Source organism: Paramormyrops kingsleyae, chromosome 14 (genome assembly GCF_048594095.1).
Source record: "Paramormyrops kingsleyae isolate MSU_618 chromosome 14, PKINGS_0.4, whole genome shotgun sequence".
NCBI lineage: Eukaryota > Metazoa > Chordata > Actinopteri > Osteoglossiformes > Mormyridae > Paramormyrops > Paramormyrops kingsleyae.
Window position 1 is genome coordinate 14,219,751 of NC_132810.1, and position 20,472 is coordinate 14,240,222.

Genomic DNA, 20,472 nt, shown 5'->3' on the forward strand with positions numbered 1-20,472 from the left:
AAAAAAGGAGAGGGAGAGCTCAGCTCTCCGAGCAGGGTCACAGCTCGCCCCCACGCTGCAGCTCCCTCCACCACGACTACTCACGCGTGTTCATTACAGCTGTCACATTCACACAAGCTGTACTGCACATGCTTTACATGCCGTGTATGTAGAGCACCACCTACAGGATGGCAGAGGTCAAAGGTGAAACCTTGCTTTCTTATAAAGCACACAAGGCTTGAAAGTAAAACAGAGTGAGAATGGCTCAAACAGGCTGGTCTCTCTCTCTCTGAACGTACAGACAAGAACCCCACTTTGCAGCCAAAAGCTACGATTTACGGTTCTGCCGGTAAACAGGGGGCTTCCTATAGCACGAGGGGCCCGGCTGTCCAAGAGAAGTGTGATAATATATATATAAAAAAAAAAGTCAGTCGTTTTTATAAAAACTTTTACATATTCAAAAAGATGGAGGGATATTTAAATACATGTGAAATATACTCACACACACAACAGCACAAAAAAAAGAGCTGCTTAACCATAACCCAGCTCTCAACTAAAAGCCAAACAGCCCTCAGGGAAAATCAAATTATAAATGGGTTTTTAATTACCATTGCCTTAAACAAGCCCAAAAGGCCATGGCTGAAATGGAATTGAGCAGTTTCTTCACAAACAGTTAACAGCCACCTTGGAACCTGATTACATCTTACAGCTACATCCCATGTCTCCCATGTTCAAGAAAACATCCAAGGAATGAACAGGGTGAGCTGGCGCTCCTGCCGTACGCGTCATGCACAGGGGCAGAGCAAAGTTCAGTGCATGGCTGCAGACATGCAGTCTTCCTGAAAAAAGCGAAGAAAAAAAAAAAAACAAACCTGCACTAACCCAGAGAGTCCATCGCATGTCGTAAAACACTGCCCCCCCCCCCCCCCCCCCAAACGATTACTAATCCAACCCTTGCTGCTATACAGAAAATACACAGCCCCATCCTCAAAGAGAAAACAAAGAAAATAACCTAAACAGACAGCAGTTTGTACATTCTAAGCTGAACCCAGTTAACAGGACAAAACAAAGTGGAAGTTGAGGAAGAGGAGGGCTTCATGACTCCGCTGGGGACATGTGGGCCTTCCTCATGGAGCGCAGCGCCTTCTCCCTCAGGTGTCTCTCCAGCTCATCCAAGCTCTCCTCTACTTCACTGTCTGAATCCTTAAACAAAGGCAGCATTAGTTACGGCTCACCACACCACACCCCCCCCCCCTCCCCGGCAGGCAAACAAGAGCCTTTCTTTTGATAATCTACAGTAAGGTCAGACCGTCAAGGCAAGAGAAGAGCGGCCCAGAGTCGAGAAACGGGTTCTGTCCCCGAGATGCAAACAGCAGGAGGAGATGCGCGGCTGCTGGGCAGGGCCCCGCCTGCAGGCCCGCCACCTGACAGAGCCCCTCCCATCATCGGCAGGTGGGAAGGCGAGACCTCACCTTTCTGGGATCGGAGTCACCGTCGGGCCCCGCATTGTCCGGGCCCCCAGGGCCCCGCTCCTTCTTGTGTTTCTTATGCTTCTTGTGCTTCTTCTCCTTCTTGTGCTTCTTCTCCTTCTTCTTCTTCTTCTTCTTGCCTCCGGCCTCAACGTCCGAGTTCTGCGGAGGAAGGAAAGCTTGAGCCAGTGACTCCCCCACCCCAGGCAGCGGCTCTCCCGACCTCGCACCCCCGGAGAAGCGACGCACCTTGGCAGGAGAAGGGCTGGCGGAGCCGCTGTGGGCCTTGGCTGCCGGGGGTGGGGGGGAGGCGCTGGCAGAGCGCGAGGGTGACGGCGAGGGGGCCGGGGAAGGCGCCGCAGGACGCTTCCTGATCGCCGGCTCTGGGGAGGCTGACGGGGACCGAGATGGCATCCGCCTTACAGGCTGGGGGCTCGGAGAAGTCCTGAAACACATGGGCCGCATGAGTGAGTGAGTGAGAGAGACAGAGAAAGAGAGAGAGAGAGAGAGAGAGAGACTGACTTAAAAACTCTAACAAATGCACGATTAAGCCTTGTTCAAAATAAATAAATTAAAGAGAGAAAGAGTGAGAAAGCGAAAGACGCGGCATGTTGCCAACAGCCAGGCTTAGTACCTCTTGACCTTCTTGGGCTCGGGGGTGCGGGACACACGGCGGATGGGCCTCTGACTCGGCGACGGGGAATGGCGCCGCTGTGGCTGTGGGGGTGAGCCCGGCGGTGCAGGGGAACGGGCATCCCTGGCCGGCCTCCCTGGGGGCAGCAGGGGGCTGCGGCGGTGGCAGGGTGGCGAGGCCGACAAAGGCGGGGTGCCTCGGCGCTTTGGGGCGGGTGAACCTCGGTGTTTAGGGGACCTGGACGTGCGACGCTTGGGTGCCGGAGAAGGCGAGGCCCTCCGCTTTGGGGGGGGCAGTGGAGATGGGCTGAAGCGCCTCTGGATGGGGGGGGAGTAACGCCGTGGAGACGGAGAGCGCCTGCGTGGAGGGGGGGTGGGGGATCTGGGGGGGGGGGGGGGAGCAGCATATATGAGGCGCTGGAAGAGCAGCTGAACGCAAACAAAGGAAAGATGAGGGACGTACCTGCGGCGGGGGGGTGGGGAGGCGGAGCGCCTCCTCCGCGGGGGGGAGGGTGAGCGGTGACGGCGGCCCGGCGGGGAAGGCGTGCGTCTCCTCCTGGGCAGCGGAGGCACAAAGCAGCATGACGAATATGCGACACGGCAGCCTAGCTGGAGGTTCGCTGTGGGAAGTACGTCTAAGCCCTACGGAATCCCCAAGGCCGAGACCCAGAGTGGCCTTTTGGGTCCCCCTTCATACCTGGGGGAGGCGTCCCTGTGCCGGCGGCGGGGCGAGGCTGGGGAGGCTGTGCGGCGCCTCTTAATCTCGCCATTCCTGGCAGCGGGTGTAGGGCCTGCGCTCTGCCTCTTTGGCCCTTCATCCTCAGAGGATGAGGAGGACCCAGTGTCTGGAAAAAAAAGTAAATCGAGGGAGGGGGGCAGGTCAAGCAAAGGTGCCTTTTCACAGTGAGGGCATAGAGCAGAATAAGAAAAGGGAAAAAAATAAAAAAAAACACACAGACACCGAGGTAAGCTAACATGTCAGGAGAGGACAGGAGCCGAGCGAGACGATGGGCCAGACCACTTCACAAACCACAGGGGGAGACGCCGGGCAAGACCAATGAGGACGAAAAGTTAGTTCAGAATGGGTGTGTGCAGGGAAGGTGGAGTACTGAGATAAAAGGGTCGTAACCTGAGGAAGACTGCTGATTCTGCCTGCGATACTGACGTCGCTGCTGCACAGAATCTGCTGTAGCCCCCTTCCCACCTTTATCATCCTCTGAAACGCAAAGGAGGTGTGGCTTTTCAGTGCTCGGGAAACACGACGAGACGCAGACGCACAGACAACACCGAGTGCAAACAAAGTGCCCGTCAGAGCGCCGGGGTAAAGCTACGCTGGGCCTCCGCCATCAAAGGCCACCTCTGCTTTCTTTGAGGAGTGCCGCCCATTTACGCCAACACGGCTAACCAGGCAGAGACGCCCTCTAGTGGAGGTCACGCCAGCACGCACTCAACAGCCACCCACCTGACTCTGAGGGATCCGATCGTCGGGGTTTTGGAGCTGGAGACGGGGACTCGTTCTTCACACCTGCTTTCCGTTTAGACCCTGAGGTTCAGAGGGATGGGGAGATATTTAGCAGGACTGTTACGTTGGTGCTGAGCACCCAGACAGCCAATCACAAGCTCCATCACCCTTCTTACCCGAGGACCTGGAGGGGGATACTGAGGCTCTGCCTCGCCGGGTCCGGGGAGAGGCAGACCGGCGACCCTTGGGCGGGGGGCTGGCTCCAGATGGTGGCGTGCGGCCACGCCTCCTGGCGGGACTGGCGGGGGCTCCACGAGGCTTCCGGGGGGGTGTGTTGGACACACGCTTTAGGACTTTCTTTTGGGGAGACCGTGAGGAAGAGGATGAAGAGCTGCTGCCAGATGAAGAGGGGGATGGGGAGCGCCTGCTGGAAGAGACAGCATGGCATAAAGACACCGCGGGGACGCCGCCCTGCTGGGCATGCTGGGAATGACAGGCAGAGTGACCCTCAGCAGGCGGAAGAACGGCAGAGACACAGCAGAGCTCAGACTCACCGGCGGGCTGGGGAACGGCTCCGCCGGTGTCTGGGTGCGGGGGGGGCCCGTCTGGGGGGGCTCCGGCGGCGCGGCGATGTGCGCCTGCGGGGACTCTGTCTCCTACGGGGGGAATAGGACCTGGGGAGACAGAGCAGAGGAATCAAACTGGCAGTCGGGGCACATCTCTGCCGAGTCGCCAAACGATGAGAAACACTCAATGGGACTCATTAAGCTGACAAGCAGGAAAGTGGCCCCAGGTGTGAGCCAGGGTTCGAGGTGAGCCGCACACCTGGAGCGCGAGCGGGGCCTCCTGCGGGAGCGCGAGCGAGACCGGGGCCTGTCACGCCGGGCCTCCTTCTCCCTGTCCCGCGGCCTGGCCTTCTCCTCCCTGCGCGAGGACTTGTCTGGGGAAGGTTCCCTGGCTTCTGCTACGGAGTCTGGCTTCACCTCCTTCACCAGGTCGCTGTGGGCCAGCATGCAAATAAAAAAAATTAAAATTTTTAAATTAAAAAAAAAAAAAGATATATATCAAACAAAGGAGATGTTTGACTTCCAGGTGCCAGGAAAATCTTTGAGAGGCCCAGAGCAGAGAGAGTGAGGTCTACCCAATTTGGTCAGCAAACATCTCTAAATGCCTCTAATGGAAGTACAAGCAAACAAACAACCAACAGGAATCGACCTCACAAAACTCTCCAGGGTCCTTCAAATCGGTAAGCTGACCTCAAATCTCATTGTGAAAAATTCTCCTTAAATATGGAGTCAGTTTAGACTCAGGTATACAAACTCTGTCCCCTCCACCATAATGTGATTCACCCTTTAAACTTTGGAAAAGCAGTGGGTTGATGTTTTCTGACCTAGACAATGGCAGGCTCAGAGTTTTTCTAGAAAGCGCTTTCCATCTATTCCTCAGCTTCCACTCGAGTCCTGCTGAATTGTCTGCATTCCAACCCATGCATTAAAGGTGCAATTTCTAAAACAGGCAATAATTCAGACCATAAATTTTGTTGTTGGCCTCCACTAAGACTGCGAGGACAGAGGATATTGGCTGAAAGGTTTCTGGTGAGAGTTGGCAGAACTGCATTAAATACATCTATGCTTCATTTTTTTTGTGCAAAACACTGTCTTATGCAATTTAAGGCTGTGCATCGCCTACACCTATCCAGGGCCAAACTAGCAGAATTCCTCCCAGAGACAGATGGCGATTGCAGGTGGTGTCACTGTGGTCCAGCAGCATGAGAACACAAGTAAATGTCTGGGGAATTTCTGAAACTATTTGAGGTTTGATTCTGTATATACATGTGCGTGTGTCCTCACAGTGGAAGTCAGCGAGGCCTGCCTCTCTGTGGCAGTGGATCAAAGAGGTGACGTCTTTAGCGCTTGAAAAATGAGGGATCTGGCAAAAACTAACAAAAATTGGGCAGTTTGAATGGGTTTGGAAAATCTTTGGGGATTTATGAGCAGGCTGGTGCCCATTTCTGGGGGATGCCAGCAGGGGGCGCACGCAATGTGCATTCTGGAAGTGAGGTCCTAAACGTGCCTTGGGGGGCACTGACAGCAGGCTACATTTGCTTTTCATCATAATGAGCCTTAACCCTAAATCCCAAAACACATACAGCCCGACACAGAAGGGCTGCATCAGCACAAGTGGCTCACTGCTGCACGGGGGGGGGGGGGGGTGGGGGGGGGGGCACCCGCACCTGGTGGAGGAGGCCTCCTGGATGAGAAGTTTGGGCTTGGCACACTCGGACTGGTCCGGCTCGGGCGGGGCCTGCTCTGGGTTGCGAAGCTGGCTGAGAGGAGACGCCCCGGGCCCGGGAGCCGGGCTGGGTTTGCGCCGCGGCGAGCGTGAGTGACTTCGCTTCCGGTCCCGCTTGGCTGGGGAGCGTCTCCGAGGCGACGGGGACCTGGACTTCCTCCTGTGCCCCAAGGATGCAGAAGCAATATTTAAAGAGAGACAATAGCAACAAGACACACAGGAGCACTTGTGCTTCCTATAAACGGCCACCAGAGGCAAGAGTGTAGGACAAATAGAGATACTCTTCTGGAGAATGCATTTGAGAGACCACTCAGATGAATGTGATGACAGCTACAAGTGATGCCTCACCTCCTCGGGCTTTTGGACTGGTCCTTCTCCCGGTTGTCCTTAATATCCTTTTCGTCATCCATCTTCTTCAGAGAGGCCAGCTTCTCCTGCTCAATCTACAGAAACACATAATAGCAACATTAGCCACATCCAATCAAAGGTGTTTTCTGTTTACTCATCGCTGCCTCGGCCGAGGGGGCTACCTCACCTGCCTCTGTTTGATCTCCTCCTTCTTTTGTTCCAGGAAAGCAGAGGGGATGCCAGCAATGTTTTCCTGGGCGCTGAGCAACAGGGGCCAAAGGTCACGCATAAACTCACGCGCATTCTTCCCGTTCAGGAAGCCAGTCAGGTTGATCTGCATCATTTTGCTGTCTGGATTCTGAAACACAGACACAGGGGGACAAAGACATGCACCCCGTTCAGAATGCGAGGAGAAGACAGTGTGGTTGGTCACAGGCTCTCAGCTGCCCTCTGCCTCTCGTCTAGCCTGCCGTAGAAGACATTTTACCTTCTCTATCTCGCCTGTGAGCCTGCTGACCATCATGAGAAGGACCAAAGAGCCTGTAGATTCTACGGCAGGGTGAGCCCAGCTGTTTGCTCTGATAGCATTAAACCTGAGCATTTAGCTTGTCGGGACCATGAGTGGGCTGGTACTAGCTTTCCACTGAGAAAAATAAAAATAAAATAGAAGTCTTCCTTGCATGCATTACAAGTTAAAAGAAATGCCTAGTAGTTTAAAGTATGCAGATGGAGATGGGTGTTTTAAAAGCTACATTCTTTCACACCTATCTGGCCAAGTACCTGTGAACCAAACCCTCGCACTGTCTGCTAAGAGTCTGGTTTGTACCCACCCCCACCCACCCCCACCCCCCTCCATCAAAGTCACTTTGTCTCTAAGCAACCAGATGCTCAGAACAGGGTGCATCGAGACCGACAAAGCAAGTACAGTTCCGGTGTCTTCCGGGTGTCCCAGGGGATCTGGAGGTCTGGGAGCCTCCTGCAGAGAGAGACGTTTCCTGGGCTTGGCTCCGCCTCCCTACTGCTTGAGACTCAACCACCTTGAGCTTAATCTTATACCATTTATCTAAATTGCAAAAAACGAACAAGCAATAATGAGTACACAAGCCACAAGAAAAGTGAAGATTGCTATTCATTTACTCTGAGAAAACAGCAGATAAACTACCCTTTACCATTACATGTGCTGTCATTCACATACAGTCATGAAATCTAGATTCCCACAGCTCATATTAGCATGTGCTGAAATAGATATTCATTGCTTAGACGTCTTCCTCCATTTAAGATGATCAAAAGTATACCTGTGCTGTCAAAGGCTTCACATGGATCAAAAACCTTCAAATATTAAGCAAAACATTCAGAAACAAGACTTAGGGGTGCACCGATGGGGAGGGAGGGGTACAGGGCCCATTCTGTGATCCTGAAAGGTGCTCGGTGTCACAAAAGGCTGCCCTAACCAAAGGGAATTAACATCTGACGCGCTCTTGCAACATGAGAGAGATCCCAGAATGCAACAGTTGGTATGTATCAACCCCCCTTTGACTGGTTGCTAGAAGAAAGAACTGGGAAAAAACAAAATAAAAGAAAAACCCTAAGATATTGGACAGCTAAGTTCCAAACAAATCTCATGGCAGATTTACTCAAATGGAGTAAAACTCCATCAAAAACATCACACAGCATCAATAACTTGGAAGTGTAGTTCAGGGAAAAAAAGCCACTGAGAAAGACTCACAGTCAGAAGCAGGCAGCTGAAACTGGACTCTCTTTAACCAACCATTTTAACTAGGCTGTCCTTAGACCAGCATCATTCAAAACGATTCACAGGAATGACGTTGGAGAAAGGCATCACTTGCCCGCAAAGGCTTTTTATAAAAATTAAAACTCACTGTTAGTATGGATGAGAACTTTTTAGTCATATAAAAGGAGTGCGGATAAGTCTGTACAAACATTTTAGCCCAACTCAGTAAATCTGATTAACTGAACAGACATCAGCAAAGTCAACTTGGGGGAGGGGGGGGGGGCAAACCATTCATCTATGCTTAAAAACAACTACAGACCACAGTACATAAAACTATCCACTCTTGTAAGATGAGCATTGTTTGCTTACTATTCTGTTCAGCTATTTGATCCATGGAATAGATGTGCGCTCCCTCGCAAAGAGCTTATTTTAAAAAGGATGGGGAGCAAGACATCACTATCACTGCTGTGGGCAACACCGTGAAATACAGAGGTAATGTCCCAGACAACCGTGTCCTGTAGGCATCATGGGCAGAGGACGCTGAAAGGCCTGGGAAGCAGGACCCAAACAGACAGAAGCTCATCCAATGCCAACCACGAGCTATTTGGGCGATCGATCGGTGCACCCCTACCATTGACCTGAGATGAGGCTTCAAACAAGAGGACTAAAATGGGAAAATGAAACCTACAAACAAACCAATGCCGTGAATAGTTGTATCAGGCTGAATTGGGCTATTTGTCTGTGACAACGCTGTTGCCTTTTGAGAAAGTTCAACAGAATTTAAAGGCTTTTACAGGCGTGCTACTTAGTGCAAAAACCTAGCCCTATGTACAGCTTTGTTCCTGTTTTTTTAAAAAAATGAAAATGTGAGACATGACAGTGTCTAAATGCTCTATTTACTGTCACGGGTTCCAAGCCCTGCACACAACTCACCTCCAAACAAATACTGCATCATCAAAGGAGTTGGAGCTCAGTGAGACCTAATTAGGTGATGTTGCTATACTTCTGATGCAAGGAATAACATCCATATTGGTTCAGGCCTTTTAAATCATAAATCACATCATCATTAGAAAACTGCTGTCAAAGGCACTCTGTCACACAGAACAGTAACAATTGTTTTTGCAAGACATTTGCTTTCCCAATGTGTAGCTGGGCCAGTAGGGCACCAGATGCAATCTCTCTAACATAAATTACTGGAAGGTTTATCATTGTTACATTTCCATCCTCATACCCACATGGTAAAGAACCATGAAGACCTACACTTCATCTGAACACAAGAGTAGAGGAGCAGATACAGGTTTGATGGCAGTACCTTCTCCTCCAGCTGGTTGAAAATAAACTCTATGACGACGTCATCCTCGAACCCTAAAATCTCTGTCACTCGCTGGGTGATCCAGGGTTTGATAACCTCCAGGTTCACCTTGGTCATGTCCACCTGCAAAAGCAAACCGGAAGACGGTCAATGTTTGGCGGTCCCGGACTGCCCCTCATCTGGTTGGCTCGGCTCCGATCGGCCCGCCCGCTCACCTTCTTCTCCAGGCATTCTGCGAACTTCAGCTGCTTCAGGAGCTTCTTCTGCTTGTTGCTGAAGCGATTATCCTGCTCTGCGCTCGTGCCCTGCGCAGCGGAAAGGCGCGTTACAGTCATACTTCTGCGGAAAACCTACGCCGTAGCCTGACGCGCACCTCCCCGCAAACATAACTACAGCGTGGGGGATACGGCGTAGGAAACGCGCTCCCCAACGGCGCACATTATACTCAGGAAAATATCAGCCTTTGAATAAGGTTCACGCGCGAGCGCGTGCAGGGCCCAGTGATCTACCCCATCCAAGTAACCTCAACCACGTAACCCTAACTTAAAAGCCACCCCGATAACAAAACCCTGCAGGCGGCCCGACAAGATGAAACATAAAGGCCCCGGTGGCCTACAGCTACAGGCCCCTCACCGAGGGTCGGCGGACGGGAGGGCGAGCAGCTGCTAGCCTTTAGTAACGTAGCATAATCACGGGGAGGTTCACATACATCGGGGTAAAACCGTAATGCGGCGCCGTTATACCGGACAGCGCCACGTTGGGACTAGGAAACGAGGCACTGCTCGAAGTTTAGAGCTCGGGTTAGCTAGCAGTAATACGGGCAAAGGAAAGGGGTAGCCCACCTAGGTTGTGTGTACAGAGGGACCCCACCGGGCTCGAAGGCAGCGCCTAGGCCGAAGCGGGCAAACACGGCCCGAGCTCCGCTAAAATACGCGGATTGGGAGCTAGCGGCCCAGGAGCCTGTTCTGCGCTCCTACGTTGCCGCCATTTTCCCCCGCTCGCCGCGGAATGGCGCCGGTATTGCCCCGGCTCGCTGGCGATAAATCGCAGCATAACGGCTTACGCAAATACAGGAACGCAAAGCTAACAAAGTCTCAGCGAACACAGCAGCAATAAACGAGGAAATAAATAGCGGCGTTTGTGTTACTCACGCGGAAAAAGCCCGCGTCCATCTTCTATGCGAGGGGAGAACTGCGTGACGGAGGAAGAGGTGCTCGTAACCCAGAATGCAACGCGGCATACCGACTCTTTAATTCCACAGAGGGCCACTAAGTGGCGCTGCGGCCAAACAGGACGATTGCACTAAGTCATACATTCAGGCTATTTAAAGCGCCGGTATTTTGCACATTCGCGAATGTCCTGGTGAAGCCTCAAAACCGCGACCCTGACCAGGATAAACTGTTAGAAGATGGTTGGATGAATCTCTTTTCGAATGAATCTACTGAAGTCTGATTTCAAATAAACGGCTGTTTGGGTCTTTTATACATGAACTCACCGAAGCTTCATTCATCGTTATGGGCATAATATGTCTTTTTTATTTGCAGTAGTTTAAGATTAAATATAATGAGAAAGTACATGTGTAATCGGGGTCTCTAAAAATAAAAGTGGATACTAGGTGTCTGAGGAACTACAGTGTAAGTCAGAATGCCCGCTCGCAGTTTCTGATACTGGGAGGCCAGGATTTTTTTTTCCATTTCTGAGAGCTGTGAAATAATTCTTTGTCAATGTGAGTTAATTTAACTTTCACAGAAACGCCAGCAGCAGAGTGCTTGTGCAACGGCCACGGGCAGCGTCTGCACTCCCCACCCCCACAGCAGAACGATGCCATTTAGGCCTGAAACAAATGGGTTTTTGTTTGTTTCTCTCTTTTTAACAAAGTAGGTTTTCATCATCCCACCAGCAAGGCTGTTTGATAGCACCACACTGTAATTCTATACTAAGGAAAGACGGGGGTAGATGGCCGGAGTCCTAGGGAAGAGGCGCCGTGGGCAGTTCCTGCAGATCACGCGGCCACTTTATTCACCCCTGACTTGCAATGGCGGCGTGAACAAAAGCGCTCCTCTGACAGTGACGGAGACGAGCAGGTGTGGTGGCTGGGCTCACCACACTGGAATGTTCTTTTGATTCCTCTGTCTGCCTGATCATAGCCTGCTTTGCTATACATAAACCGCAGACAAAGTTTTCATGTAAAAGTTGTACATTTATTTGGGTCACCAGCTGGCCTCCTATTGACATTTATATAGACCAGTCAGTGACATTAAAACCAGTTTCATGACTTGACAGGGAAACGGAGTGCTGAATGTCATAATGTCATTTAGGAACCGAGCCGTACCCGACGCCTACCGCAAAGAGGTACTAGTTATTGTGTGGGTCCAGCTCGCTTTCACTGCGGATGGGGCGGCCCAGGAAAGGCGTTGCCGAGTTTGGAGCGCGACAGTGACGTAAAACTGAAGAGATGCTTATTTACTGTTCACACGGTGTATATAATGATTTACTATGTGCTGATTTCCACTAGCATGTCTGTGAGAATCGCCGTCTTATGTTAGCATCAAACGCTAGCGGAATTAGCTTGCATAAATATACATTACCAAACCATTCCCTTCAGCCATTCTTCAGTATTTTTTTTAAGAAGGAGGTGCGATAATACTACTAATAAATAAATATATAGAATACTCGTTTTTCTTTTTTCAGATAATCCAGACATATCAACGCAGAACAACGGTATCTCCAGGAATTTTGATCAATCAGACAGTGGTGACGGTGGCCATGTCAGAGTAGGTACAGTTTGCGTAATTTACAATGAACAACTACTCAATGGCGCCTGAATGGGCAGCATTTTTGGAATGCATTCTTTAGACCTTCTGAGAGCATGACAACACTATCATTGTGTTGATCTTGTGTTCACAACAACAGTCTTTCATACTACGTGCTGATGGTGGTGATGATGTCCGCTTTGTGTTTGACAGCAGTACCAGCATCTAAAAACATTTTCCACATTCTTAAGCCAATTCATCGTTGACATCACAGAAGAGGCGTCACCGGACGGAGATACACATGAAGACACCGCGCAGACTATCCATACTACACACCAGTGTCAGGGACCCGGACGAACAAGTCAAACTGCTTACTAACAGCTGTTATGTACAACAGTTCAGCGTAATGCAGTATCTGACCACAACACATAGTAATTGGGTGAGTCTCCGATAAACATATCAAGCTAAGAAGATGAGGAAGAAGCCTGGAGGCACCTCTCCTTGCTCAGTGTGAGGATGACCCTTCTGTCTGCGGCCGCTCACAGCCTCGCTGCCATCACGTCCTGGGCCGCTGATCGCCCTCCCAGCCAAATATAACGAGTTTGACTGAAAGCCCCCCCCCCCCGGCCCACCCCGGCCCACAAAATCCGGCTGGCAGGCGGCACCATCTCCTCTGCTTCTTCCCCCAGCCTATCCCAGCATCCTTTTTGTGTCGGTGCAAGGTCCCAAGTCCTGCCCTTGGCTATGTGTTCTCCAGCGGTGGGCAGTCATGCACAGCGGCCACCGTGGAGCCGTTGGTTGTGCCGTCCCACTCGGCGCCTGCTCCGCCCAAGCTGCTCCACTCAGCTCTGGGCAGATAGAGGCCGTTTGCTGCGCTGGTCTGTAGATGTGCCGAGCCACCCGTCGCAGGGCTGGTGGACAGGCTGTGTAGCTGCACGTTGGTGTGCACCGTGGACGACTTCTTGGGTGGCCTGGAGCCTCGGAGCATGCGGGTCGCGTGTGTCCTCCTGTTCAGGGACACAACGTCACACATCCAGACTGTTAGCAATCACCAGCCGCCACCGGCTCATTCCCTTCACATTCATATTCTTCTTCCTCAGGAACTATTCAGGCTTTCATTTCCATATTTTATGATATTACTTCTAAATATTAAAAACAGCCTTTGCCTACAAGCTGCATTCTGCTGGCTGACACAGACATGCCTCTGGTGAGAAGCACAGAACCCTGCGGCCTGACCTGTTGTAGGTCTTCAGAATTATCAGCAGTATGGTGAGAATGATGACGATCCCAATGACTATGACAGCTATCATGGCCCCAGAACCTGGAAAGGGAGAGCAGGAGGTCACTGAGGGCAGCTAAGCTCTGCTGTAATCTCACCAGGTGACATTCATTTCTGCTGTGAGATCTCCTGTTTTCGGACGAAGCCGCCTCTCTGGAGAGAGTTCATAGGTGCCTCTGCCTTTTTTGGCTATTTTATACAGCCGTGTATCTGGGTGAAGACTGTGTGTTGATATCACTACAGCATCACAGGGATGTCCAGCGAGCTGCACTGAGTTTCGCATGCACGCACACACAGAGCAGGGTACGCACTCTGCATCAGGATCTGCTCGTACGACTTGGTGGTGTTTTGGGCAAGCGTGGTATGGTTGGACACTGTGTGGGGCGTTGAGGTCTGCATCCTCTCCAGGCCCCTGTAAAGGAAAAGGGAAACCCCGTTAGTGGGAGAGCAGGATGAAGGAGCAGCCGGCCAAACCAGAGAGACACTCGTTAAAAGAAAGTTGTATGATTCATTACTATACATGATGACAGGAAGTGCTTGAATAAGAAGGATATTAGTATGGTACACAGCATGCAGTATGCAGTATACAGTATGCAAGCACACAGTATGCAGTACACAGGCAAATTAGAGATGCATATTCTTATGCTTGCCGGGCTCACATCGATGAGGAAGAAATTTGTGATTCCTGCTCAAATATGCTGAATAAGCAATCATTGAAGAAGACTCGGAAAGAACAGGGAAACCCGTGAGCATGGATCTCACTTTGGCAAAGCTGCAGGACAATATTATTCACATTCTTACAAATAGGATAAATGAAAAGAGCAAATAAAACAGATGAAGCTGTGAAATATAACACTGAAAAGAAAGATTTGAAAAAAAGATCACTGAAATATCGTCACCAAGAAGCGGTAGGGCTTAAGAAAGAGAATGCTGTCTTGAAGGTGAAATACAAAGAAAGAGAGAGAAAGGATGCGGGGGTCCAATCTTCATTTGTGTGGAGTAGTTGAAAAGGCAGTGGAAAATGTTAAATCTACAGTTCAGGACATGCTTCAAGCATCCTCCTCTGAAAGGGATCCTCAGACGGTTATATCAGGAGCAGAAGGGGCTCATTGGCCTGGAAGGTCCCCAGAGGGCAGAGGACAAGGCCAGACACCAAGAGCAATACCTATTAGATTCCTCTCCAAAATGGCAAGAGATGCACTGTGGAAAGGCTCCAAAGAGGAAGGAATATCTCAAAAATAATACCGTATGCATCAAGGAAGACATGACATTAGCAGATAAAGCAATGCATAATCGTTTATGGACATTGGTGTTGCAGGTGAGAAAGAGAGGAGACTAGGTACTTTATCAGCAGCTGGGCGTTTGTAAATAGAAAGGAACGTTAATCCTTTTTTTCCATAATGGATGTTCAAATATTGCACAATGTTTTGTTGGAAATGCATGCTTCCTTTATGTAACCATGGTAAGGAGTGTGTGGATTTTTCAATAGTCATAAAGGCAGCAGATAGTCCTAATGTTGTGAGAACACCTATGATCTTTAAGTAAAAGGTAAATTAGACTTTAGGATTTTTTACGGCTTTGTGTCTATTTTATGGTGTCACAATGTCAGGTGTATAAGAAATCAGTATAAAAGGGTGAAGAAAAGGTGGAGGTGAGCACAGGTGAGTCCACCTGCCTGACGCCCCTCGGACACCCCTCTTACGCCCCTCGGACGCCCCTCGGACGGCCCTCTGACGCCCCTCGGACGCCCCTCTGACGCCCCTCTGACGCCCCTCGGACGCCCCTCGGACGGCCCTCTGACGCCCCTCGGACGCCCCTCTTATGCCCCTCTGACGCCCCTCGGACGCCCCTCTTATACCCCTCTGACGCCCTTCTGACGCCCCTCGGAAGGCGCCGTCACTCTGGCTGCAGGGCCGCCAGCCAGACGCCAACCTGCACTGACGTTTCACCCCTTTAATCCCGGAACATCTCCAGGTGGTGGAGCAGCGGTGGGGACGTCTCCCTGTAGGCAGCCCGCAGATCCCTGCTTTCCCCCCACTTGGTCCCTCATTCTGCCTCCTCTGCCAGGTCATTAAGAACCTTCTTCAGCTTGAGGCCTGCAGTTCCCAAAATCCGCTGGCTGGATGTTCTGCGAAGCCTCTGCAACTAACTTCCACTGAATAAGTGAAGACCCCCCCCCCCCTCCGCTTGTGAGCATAAAGCTGCCAGTTCTCTCTACATCTCATTCTTTCTTCTGAAGGCAGCTTCCATCCCCTCTTCCTACGGAATGGCCAGTTTAGCCATAAAGACTGTCCTAATAGAGGTGGACCAGATTACACTGTCTGGCCGTAGCGAGGTCACAGTAATCCCAGCTCTCATGGTCCACTTGCCTCCAGGTGACAGAAAAGGCCACTGCTTTGTTCTACTGCTCTGAGCCTCGTCCCCTGAATCCGTCGCTGTGATGGTACCAGGCCGGCCCTCTTTGTTTCCACCTTGCATGCTTCCAGAATTTCGCCTAAGCTTGTGCAGGTCCTGTGTCATTGCTGCCTTGCACTCAGAGAGGAGGGGCTGCCAGGTCATGTTATGCATGTCTGCTCTCAGCCGCGCCGGGTTCCAGGGACTGGGGAGGGTATCGTATGTGGCCCTGATGAGGAGGCTGAGCCCCCGTGATGCTCCTGGTGACCACAGTCTCCCAGGCTGTCCAGCTCCCTAGCTGGTCTTTTGGTTGTTTGGAGACATAAATCTCCCGGTCAGCGAATGTATGCTTGGAGCAGAACAGATCAGTCTAAACAATCCCGTCTAGATTTTTGGCTAACTTTGAGGGATGTGGTAGATAACATTTACTCTGCAGATTTAATTAACTGACCGTTTTAATGGACCAGAGGGCTATTTCAATTAAGATTGGAATTTGTGGTTCTAATACTCTTAATCATATTTGGAAGTACTGGAAATTAAATAAAGTTTAAAGATATTAAATGAAAAGTTCTGGATAAATACTGGAGCCATGTTGCTGCTGCCCATACTTTTGGGCATAACTGTGAAATGATGATATATGAAAAAAGTACCAAAGCTATTAAAAAGGGAAAATTAAGTGCTGAAGCTCAGAAACTAAAGGGGAATAAAATAATCGACGACATAACAAATGTCAACAGAATGGATTTTAATGAGCAGGAATTGACTTTATTACCAATCCACCATCACAGTAGCCGCTTAATCCCACCCGGGGTTGCGGGGGGGACCTGAGCCTGTCCCGGGAACAACACAGTGTAGGGCGCACACAGTCAGAGAGAGCGGGGGGGGGGGGGGGGGCGTCAGTAAGATCTGAGAGAGAGCGGGGGGGCACATGGTGAGAAAAATGTTTTGTTTTTTTTTGCGTCAGCCATAGGTTTATGTTCAAAACGATTCAGTCTTTTGGTTAGGAATTGCTCTATAACGCAGTCAGAGCCTTTATACAGGCTGCTGTAGCTCTGGTGAGTGTCTCTGCGAACAGATGCTAGGCTTAGCATGTACAAGGCATCGTCACCCCTTCTGCTTGCATGGAGACACTGTCCATGGTGTCTGGTTAAGAAATTAACGTGGCCAAATGTGTTACTCCTGCTTAGGGAGTGTAATGCAGTAGAATTACACGGCATCCCTGTCAAAACCTCTGTGACTTATTTAGGTGTTATTATACATAAGGATGAAAAACAAGGTACCTCCTTGGTTATTAACGGGCAGCTGAGAGCTCCGTCATTAAATGCTAGGTCCTCTTATCCAAAGGAGATAGGGTCCCGAGGTTAGAGTAGGCGCCCCCAGCTCTGGAGGCGCCTTAGGATAAGATGCACTTCGATTTTATACGGCGTGATAAGCCGCACTCTTTGGAAGACCACGTTTTGTATGGTGGCCTAGGAGTGTTAGAACTTATGAAACATTAAATAATACATTTAAAATACACTGGCTTATTAAATTCATTAAAGAAAGTGATAATATGTGGCACACATCCCCAAAATATTTATCAAATTTAATGGGTGGCATAGAATTTTTGTTACAGTGTAACAATAAAATTGAAAAATTGCCAGTTAAATTGGCTGATTTCCATAAACAGGCTTTGCTGACCTGGGCATCAGCATCTTTGCTAGTCCCCTGTTTGTGTACCACGCTAAAGCTTCCCCCTTCGTTATTCCCCTGTGTGTGTACCACGCTAAAGCTTCCCCCTTCGTTATTCCCCTGTATGTGTAGCACGCTAAAGCTTCTCCCTTCGTTATTCCCCTGTGTGTGTTCCACACTAAAGCTTCCCCCTTCACTATTCCCTTGTGTGTGTACCAGACTAAAACCTCCCCCTTTTTATGTCTTTATTTATTTAGCAGATACTAAATAAGCATTTATCCAGAACAATATACATTTTTTGTTAATAGATGGTCTTAGTCACTTTGCCTACCCTGTAATTTTGACTGGCACCTAACGCAGCACGCTAACCCCCCACCCCACATTCAGGAGGCTGGCACTGTACACCCACGTGGCCTTTACCGCATCACCACTGTGCAGCTCGAGCGCTTTAAACGTCCAGCTTTCCAGGAGGGAGGGCTGGCATCCATCGGCCAGGCTAATGAGTAGCCAGCTGGCTTCAGCACAGACAAACACCTCTTAAGTTACACCGTTTGTTGGCTCGACAGTGTTTGCCAATTTGTGGACAGAATGAGGTGGTTATTGTCAGTGTGCGGAGGTTGCTTAAGGGGCGGGTCGCACTCTGGGATAATCGTTGAGATGGGGGCAGCTCCTATCGGACCCCTCCCACAGGGCACAGAAAACGCAAACAGACAAATCAAATGGGTGAAAGCGCAGGTTGTGTAAGTCGTTAAGTATCAGGAACGGGATCAGCAAATTAATTACATCATGTAATTACGGTTACATCCCAACGCATTTGGGCAGCTATGGAAAGAGCCAGGAAATTCCTGCATTGTGTTTCAGCCTGACAAAGTGTGACAGCTGAGTTTGGACCGGAAGCTTAGCTCTGGCTGCCTCTGAAATGTCACTCAGTGCCCCGTCTCACAAATAGGCTGAGGACAGCCACCTCGGGCAGGATCACATCGTCCCTCACGCCAGCCGTCACGTGTCATGTGAGGTCATGTGGTTGAACGGCTTCCTATGACAGCATACGTGGAATTGGCTTTAGGTGAAACCTCGCAAAACTAAAGTTATTATGAAAGATCTAAAGTATCCGTGTGAAAAACCCCACAGGATATATTGATATATTTACTTATGCTAATGATGCTTCAAACTCCCGGTCACATGGTTAGAGATACATGGGGCGGGCTGGCGGGGGAGCAGGTCACCTGGCGGTAACCGTAGAAACCCCAAGCTGCTCCACACTCAGAATCAATATTTGCCTGCCAGCTTTTATGGCCAGTGGGGGCGGCTGCTAGTTCCGGATTTTCACCTGAGCGTGAAACGCAGCCCCCGGCCAGCCTCCCTAGCCCCTCTCCTCAGCTCAGTCGCATTTTCCAAACCACAGAAGAGGCCACGTCCCTTAGAGATGTCACACCCTTATGCACAGAAACGCGTCTTCATCACAGCGCCAGCTGTGGACACGCGTGATTAGCAAGCCATTAGCAGGCCGCTCTGCTGAAAGACAGCTCTGGGAAGACCAGCTTTACATCTGCCGCTGCCCAACCGATAGCCGATTAATCCCCCCCATGGAGAATCCCAGCTGACATGCTGGATTTCAGTTTAGTTCAGGAAAATCCTTGATTTTTAATAGAGCTCTTAGCTGTTTGATGGCCTCAGACGTAGCTTTTCCTAATCTTATACAAACATCCCCCGTTTTCTTACTTGCACATTCGATCCCGAACAATACGCCTTTAATGACGGCGTCCAGCCGCCTGCTTTGAGGGCTGGATTGCTCCACCTTAGCTGTCAGGCACTTGGATGGAAGCTTTACCTGAATGGCGTCCAGCGGCGACACCCAGAGCCAACAGCCAGACTTTGGGCGTCCTGGACTCAGCAGAGGCAGCCCACACCGGCACCCATCCCGAAGCCCAAATCGGCACGCAGCTCCCGTCAGCTCTCTCGGTCCAGCTGGAGCGCCGGCCGCCACAGCGCCTTCTAGGTCACCTATGCAGTTCAGCCGTGCTGGGAAAAGGGACAGGAGAGCTGAGAGGACTGGGTGAGTGAAAGAGATAGAAAGAGGGGGAGAGAAAGAAAGGAAGGGAGATAGATAGAGAGCGAGAGAGAGAGAGAGAGCGAGAGAGAGAGAAGGAGAGAGGGAGAGGGGCAAGGTGCTACTTACCTTCCTGGGAGCCCGACTGCCATAAACTGCCCGATTCAACCTGAAATGCGGAGCCTGCCGGAAACCTGCCTGGTCAGAGGGGTCAGGGAGGAGGCAGCTTTAGAGCGAGAGAACAGAGAGGGGGAGTGTGGGGCTGACTGGAGGAGCCACACACAGTCACACTGCTGCTGCACTTCCCAGCTCTGACACCAGCAGGTTTTTCTGGTCTGTCTGGGCTCAGGGGCGGGCCGGGACAGCTCAGCGAGAGGCTTCCCCGTCACACGGGCACGGCCGCGGCCCCCACGCCCTCACTCCCTGTCCCAGCACCCCCTGCTGTGCGGGGAATTTCCCACTCATATCCTGTATGCTCAATGGGGGGGGGGGCATGCAGAAGGTGATGGCTGGTAGGCTGGTTGTGAGTAAGGGGAACTCAGCACGTGTTTCTGTAATTTATAAGTGAATCAAATGCATCAAGGTGCTGAAACTCCTGCAGACTCACTTCCCCAAAGGCTAAAGTTCTCTGCAGATCATGTATTGTTACTAGAGCAAATACAGGAAGAGCGGCCAGCCGGGAGCCAGCGACTCTGCCTTCATCCCGCCTCCTCCTCCTCACAGGTAACCATGGTAATGGACTTTACTCCACCATCTGTGATAAATCTCAGGCAGCCCTCATGGGGGGGGGTTGATGCCCCTCTCCCCCAAACGAGGGAATCACCGAGGACAATCGGTGTGTCCCTGAGGTGTCATCAGTGAGTCCATGTCAGCAGTACTGCAGGACAGATGGGGAGGGGCAGCAGAAAACGAGTCTAGGCTGCGTGACAGGCATTCAGAGCGGGCAGCCCACCCCCGTGCTGTGTGGGCATCAGGGGGGCGGGGCACCGCCCTCGGGCTGGGTACTCACAGGCAGTGATGGGCCAGGTCTGACAGACTGTGCAGCTCTCCAGGGGTCCGTGTGTCACGGATCGCAGTATCAGGTGGCTGCAGAGGAAT

The 20,472-nt window shown here is 51.0% G+C and overlaps 2 protein-coding genes across 6 annotated transcripts; both read right to left on the minus strand.

Moving 5' to 3' along the window:
• Nucleotides 1-560: 560 nt before the first annotated feature.
• Nucleotides 561-10,515, minus strand: srrm1 (serine/arginine repetitive matrix 1). Of its 5 annotated transcripts, none has more exons than XM_072699357.1 (17): nt 10,379-10,515; nt 9,443-9,532; nt 9,228-9,350; nt 6,371-6,541; nt 6,184-6,278; nt 5,777-5,995; nt 4,369-4,542; nt 4,098-4,217; nt 3,720-3,967; nt 3,544-3,624; nt 3,211-3,297; nt 2,779-2,926; nt 2,545-2,637; nt 2,083-2,463; nt 1,698-1,893; nt 1,452-1,610; nt 561-1,182 (listed from the first exon to the last, which is right to left on the minus strand). In XM_072699357.1, exons 1-17 carry the CDS (start codon nt 10,397-10,399, stop codon nt 1,075-1,077), a joined length of 2,514 nt encoding a protein of 837 aa, XP_072555458.1. In that variant the 5' UTR covers nt 10,400-10,515; the 3' UTR covers nt 561-1,074. The 5 variants fall into 5 exon arrangements, with proteins under 5 accessions (XP_072555458.1, XP_072555460.1, XP_072555457.1 ...); XM_072699359.1 differs by having other exon boundaries at nt 561-1,175; nt 3,720-3,970; XM_072699356.1 differs by having other exon boundaries at nt 3,720-3,970.
• An 891-nt stretch (nt 10,516-11,406) lies between these two features.
• Nucleotides 11,407-19,771, minus strand: ncmap (non-compact myelin associated protein). Its single transcript, XM_023842452.2, has 5 exons — nt 19,504-19,771; nt 19,156-19,346; nt 13,571-13,671; nt 13,217-13,301; nt 11,407-12,987 (listed from the first exon to the last, which is right to left on the minus strand). Exons 3-5 carry the CDS (start codon nt 13,656-13,658, stop codon nt 12,723-12,725), a joined length of 438 nt encoding a protein of 145 aa, XP_023698220.2. The 5' UTR covers nt 13,659-13,671; nt 19,156-19,346; nt 19,504-19,771; the 3' UTR covers nt 11,407-12,722.
• Nucleotides 19,772-20,472: the final 701 nt, after the last annotated feature.

Excerpts from the sequence above, each read along its gene's own strand:
- srrm1 (XM_072699356.1), bottom strand. The coding sequence starts at position 10,399 with ATGGACGCGGGCTTTTTCCGC. Across the intron at positions 9,533-10,378 it reads TGGACGCGGGCTTTTTCCGC|GGCACGAGCGCAGAGCAGGA; the intron begins GTGAGTAACACA and ends TCCGCTGCGCAG. Across the intron at positions 1,611-1,697 it reads CCAGCCCTTCTCCTGCCAAG|AACTCGGACGTTGAGGCCGG; the intron begins GTGCGTCGCTTC and ends CTTCCTCCGCAG.
- ncmap (XM_023842452.2), bottom strand. The coding sequence starts at position 13,658 with ATGCAGACCTCAACGCCCCACACAGTGTCCAACCATACCACGCTTGCC. Across the intron at positions 13,302-13,570 it reads CGAGCAGATCCTGATGCAGA|GTTCTGGGGCCATGATAGCT; the intron begins GTGCGTACCCTG and ends CTCCCTTTCCAG. Across the intron at positions 12,988-13,216 it reads ATTCTGAAGACCTACAACAG|GAGGACACACGCGACCCGCA; the intron begins GTCAGGCCGCAG and ends GTCCCTGAACAG.